The sequence below is a fragment of the Prionailurus bengalensis genome, chromosome A3 (genome assembly GCF_016509475.1).
Source record: "Prionailurus bengalensis isolate Pbe53 chromosome A3, Fcat_Pben_1.1_paternal_pri, whole genome shotgun sequence".
Taxonomy (NCBI): domain Eukaryota; kingdom Metazoa; phylum Chordata; class Mammalia; order Carnivora; family Felidae; genus Prionailurus; species Prionailurus bengalensis.
In genome coordinates, this window is record NC_057354.1 from 6,643,290 (window position 1) to 6,648,392 (window position 5,103).

A 5,103-nucleotide genomic window follows, 5' to 3' on the forward strand; every position below is an offset into this window, starting at 1 on the left:
TATTTTTCTAAATACATGAAATTTATTGTCGAATTGGTTTCTATACAACACCCAGTGCTCATCCCAAAAGATGCCCTCTTCAATACCCATCACCCCCCATCAGCCCTCAGTTTGTTCTCATTTTTTAAGAGTCTCTTATGCTTTGGCTGTCTCCCACTCTAACCTCTTTTTTTTTTTTTTTTTCTTCTCCTCCCCCATGGGTTCCTGTTTTAAATCTGACTCCTGCTGCTTAAAATGTCCAGTGAGTTCCCATGTGAAGATGTGGGAAAGTGGCCCTGGCAGCCCAACATTCAAGGTCGTTCCCCCCCCAGTAAGGGATGCACTTCCCAGGGCTCCCCACAGGCTTTGGAAAAGGAGAGCAAATAAAATGATTAATTGGCCTTTGGTTTTTACGACATTTCTATGGAAACTCTATTATGAAATCCTGGATTCTTGAGTTGTAGAAATACGCATTAGTTTCTCTCCATGGCAGCACGTGCCTCTGAGGTCATTGGTCATGGCTCAGCCATCTATACTGTTCCCATGAGAGGTGCTGGGGCATTGGCCTTGGGGATGTGGGCTGGGCAGCTTGAGTATGGACCTCTGCTTCTCTGCTTTTAGCTGGATTTTCATAGATAAGCTCCTTAATCTCTGCATTTCAGATGTCTCATCTGCAAAATAAGGGTGATCATGGTATCTGTCTCGTGGAGTTATTGCAGAGGTCAGAGAAGCAAATGCCTGTATAGCACCTAGTACACTCCTTGGCCTGATGTCAGCAGTCTGTGCAGACGAATACTTTTGGGTTTCCGTTATGCTCATCTGAAAGTCCTCTATGCCCTTGCTTTGTGAAAGGTGGTCCCTAGACCAGCAGTTGTATCCCACTGGGGGCTTGTCAGAGTCAGAAATGCAGAATCATAGGCTCCACCCCAGACCTGCTGATTGGAATTTTTCACTTGAACAAGATCCCAGGTGATTCTTGCGGGTGTTGACGTCTGGACATGCTACTTTAGGCAAAAATGTATATAGCAAGGAGAGCTGAGTCAGGTTCGAACATAGAAACCTGTTGCCAGCATTGTGTTGGTGCAAAGAGACATCAGCACCGGGACGCAAAATGCACTGTGACCCTAACGAGCTGGGTGTTGTCCAACAACCGCATAAGCCCTCTGGGACTGTTTCTTCATCTGTAACGCGACTCATCTGTGTTAGAAGTTTGTTGAGAGGATAAGCAAAGTGATGTGAAAGCTGATAGCAGAGAGTGAAAAGTTATTTTTATCTTGTTTACACAGAAAAAGGGCATCATAATTTTTATAGCTGTTAACACAATTTCCAAAGAACCTGATCTCTCTCTCGTTTTCCACATTTGCTGGCCGAGAGTGGCAATGGACAAGACCTATTATGTGGTGTCTCGATGAAAATAATGGAGAGTGGCAGTGGCCCAGGAACGACAGCCTGGTATTTTTGGAAGCTAAATGGGAGAATTTTGTGGTTTGGCTAAAAGGCATTGCCCTGCAAGGGAACAAGATCCCAGTGATCACTGTGGTCAATGGCAGTGTTTATACCATTTACAAAATACTCAGAATTGCAGTGTAAGGTTTGATGATGGCCAGGTGTGGAAGTCACCAGGGCACTTCCCGGTGGTGTATTTTAATGTGTCACACGTTTAGCAGCCACAGAAGCCTTTTATTGTTTCCAAACATCACAATCAAAGCGAGAGCCCCACGATGTTGCTTATATTAGCAGGATGTCTTCAAGTACAAAACACAAAAACAAAAAACAAAAACCCACAGTATATTCCAGCACGAGAAAAATACACGATTGTGCACCAAAGACACAGCATGTTACAGGAATCCATTGGTGGGGGCAGTGTGAAGACAGCCAGAAAGTACAGCCTGAAGCCGTCTAGGGCGGGAAAGGGTCTGACCGGTGTGGCCAGCACGCAGTGATGTATGGCACGTAGAGACAGTGCCGGTCAGCAAAGCTCGCCCAGTGCTCACAGGATTGAATTGCTGCGCTGGTAAGGTACAGGCACGGACAGCGGGGTCGCCCCCGCGTTTACAGCGTGTTGGACAAAAGGAGCAGCGAACCAAGAAGTTTCCCTTTCGTAGGGTAGCATGCAGGAAGCCGTGTGATAGAGACACAGCTGCTACGAGCCAAAGCAGAGATTCCAAGAAAGCCCCGTGCATTTCCACGGTTTCTGAAACTCTCCGAAGCTACCGTGAAGCAATTTCTTGAGATGCATGCCCCCGCCCCCAATCCGTGATTCCCTCTCTTGCTTTAATGATGGAAAAGGAGTGATAGGGAATGAAGATTTTTTTTAAATGGGGAAAATTATACCTTAATAGCAAGGTATCAAAATACTTTGTACACAGGTATGTGTTGATTTTGCAAAAGCACTGTATCTGTCTTTCCTTAGGATTGTGAAAGCTGCCTTCGACTCAGTGCATAAGAACCCCCCAACAAAGCAGCAGCCAAAATAGAAGTGGGTTACATCCCCTCGCTAGTTTTCTTGGGGAGGCTGGTCTGGGGTCAAGAAGAGGGGCATACATAGCATCACTTCTTTGACACAGAGCTCAGTGTTTTTAGGAAACTGTTTTTACTGGAAACAGTAATAGAACAAATGCTCAGTCTCTTAAGAAATACCGGCGAGGCCATCCGAGCAGCTGACAGCCAGAACTGAGACAGGTTTGCTTGGGAGACATCGGAACCCCTCTTAGAGTCAACGAGAGTCCTTCTGTCCGGTCTGGCTGGTGGCAGGGAGACATGGGGAGGAAGCTGGTGAGGGAGGTGGGCATTCCGGACCCCAGGCGCACAGAAATGAATGCGGGCAGCACCCTCCCTGCGTTCTGCCGGGGCCTCTTTGGGAAATCAGTGACTTACCCACTTTGGAATCCTTTCGGAAAGCCTGGCACATACCACGTCTGTCTGCAAAAGGCTTTGCAGGGGTAAAAGCAAAGAGACATGGGCGATCGTGGCTGTTGGCCGATTTTGCGTCTTCCGAGTATTTCTTCTTCTTTTTTTTTTTTTTTCCTTCTAAACACCTTGGCCGGGCGGAGGGCCAACAGTGACCGAACCCACGTGCGCGTCCAGGCCCCCGGCGCCCTAGCCCAGGTTCATGCCGTTGCAGCTGCAGAGAATCTCCTTAAAGGTGGTACGCAGCTCCAGGCTCCGGAAGGCGTAGATGAGCGGGTCGATGATGGAGTTGCACATGATGAGGACCAGGTAGGTGTTGAAGTGGGCGGTGTAACAGACGCAGTAGGGGTTGGTGGGGCAGGTGATGATGAGGACGAGGTGGAGGAAGAAGGGGGCCCAGCAGCAGATGAACACCCCCAGCAGGATGGTGATGGTCACAGCCCCCTTCATGCACGAGTGCTGCGGCGGGGCCGCCCCGTCGGCGGGCGGCAGTGCCGCGATGCGCTGGACGTGCAGCCGGGCGAAGAGGAACATGTGCACGTAGAGGGCGCCCATGAGGAGCAGCATGGCGAAGAACATGGTGATGAGGCACACGATGACCATCTTGCTCTCGGAGTAGATGATGAACACCACGCCACAGACCCCGCAGCTCACCCAGATGGCCGCAATCCAGGCGAGGGCCTTCCGCGCGGTCATGATGCTGTGGTAGCGGAGCGCGTAGAAGATGGTGACGTACCTGTCCACGGCGATGGCCAGGAGGTTGCAGATGGAAGCTACCAGCGAGATGCAGATCAAGGAGTCGAAGACGTTGTCCATGTGCTGGATGAGCCGGTCGCCGAGGGCCAGGGAGTTGCTGTTGACGACGGCGATCATGACGGTCTCCAGGGCGTTGGACACGCTCACCAGCATGTCCGCCGCCGCCAGGCTGCAGAGGAAGAAGTACATGGGCGAGTGCAGGTTGCCGTTCTTGACCACAGCCAGGATGACCAGGATGTTTTCCAGCAGGCTGACGATGCCCAGCGCCAGGAAGACCTCGGGCTTGATGAAGACCTGCTCGCAGAACCCGCTGCCGCTCTGGTTGCCAAAGGCAGGGCTGGCAGGGTGCTCGGAGCCGTTGGGCAGCATTGGGTGCACAGACGGCAGGCAGCACGAGGCGTTCATTGCTAACAGACGGGCTGATCCGAGCGGGGGCTCCAGCGACGTCCAGAGGCTGCTGCTGCTGCTGCTGCTGCTGCTGCTGCTGCTGCTGGCTGCTTCCTGGAAAGAAAAAAAAAAAAAAAAGAAAAATCTCCCTCCAGATGCTTGCTGTGGATGCCCGTCCAGTCCAGACCGAGGCCTGGTTCTCCCCCACAATAACAGGATGGAGAGAGGGAGAGAAAGTCAGCCTGGAGACAGACAGGAGAACTTTTCCTCTGCTTCTCCAGGACAAGCAGTTTTACGGACACTCTTCTCCGTCGCCTTCCTTCTGTCTCCCTCTTACCTTTCCCCCACCTGGGAATGGAAAAACCCGCCTCTGGTTGCTACAGTTTCGGCTGTCTTCATAGCAGGACCGGGGACGTGGTACCTGTTGCTAGGAGGGAGGGGTGAAGTCTCGGTCTTCATACGCTGGCTGCAGGCAGACAGCTCCTACTTTGTCTTCAGTGCAGTGAACCGACCACTGAGCATCGGACGCCTCTCTTGACTGGCAGCAGGTACCCGCTCGGGCAGGGAGATGAAGAAGCAGGCTGGTGCCCTCTGCAGGCCAGACTGCTCACCTGTGGGCTGGCTTGGCTGAGCACTTCGTATTTGTCATGGAAACTGCCACAGGCATCCATTCATCCAGTTTGTTCATTCATTTTTTTTTTTTTTTAATTGCTGTCGCTTATGGAGCACCTACTCTGTGTCAGCTCTCTGCTGGGTGCAGGGGACATAGTGGTGAGTGCGACCTCCACACCATCGCGGTTTCTCCCGGACTTGGTGGGTGTCCGAGGTGGGAGAAGGGAAATCAGGCCGGTGTGTTTCATTGTGATGAATGCGTGGTGATGGCGGCGGGGGGGCTGGGGGGCGCGTGGGGGGTGGGGTTCCGGACCTGGATGGTCTGTGAAAGTTCTGGAAGAATGGGCATCTAAGCCTTGACTTGGCGGAAGAAGAGACCGTATCCCGCGGTGCGATGTGGGCTGGGGTTGAAGGAGGTAGAAAAGGGTCCCAGGCAGAGGGAGTGAGTGACATGCCCCA

At 52.0% G+C, this 5,103-nt stretch overlaps 1 protein-coding gene across 1 annotated transcript; it reads right to left on the reverse strand.

The window, feature by feature from the left end:
- Positions 1-1,638: 1,638 nt before the first annotated feature.
- On the reverse strand, positions 1,639-4,142 carry MC3R (melanocortin 3 receptor). The gene has a single exon (XM_043553252.1). It carries the CDS (start codon positions 4,048-4,050, stop codon positions 3,079-3,081), a length of 972 nt encoding a protein of 323 aa, XP_043409187.1. The 5' UTR covers positions 4,051-4,142; the 3' UTR covers positions 1,639-3,078.
- Positions 4,143-5,103: the final 961 nt, after the last annotated feature.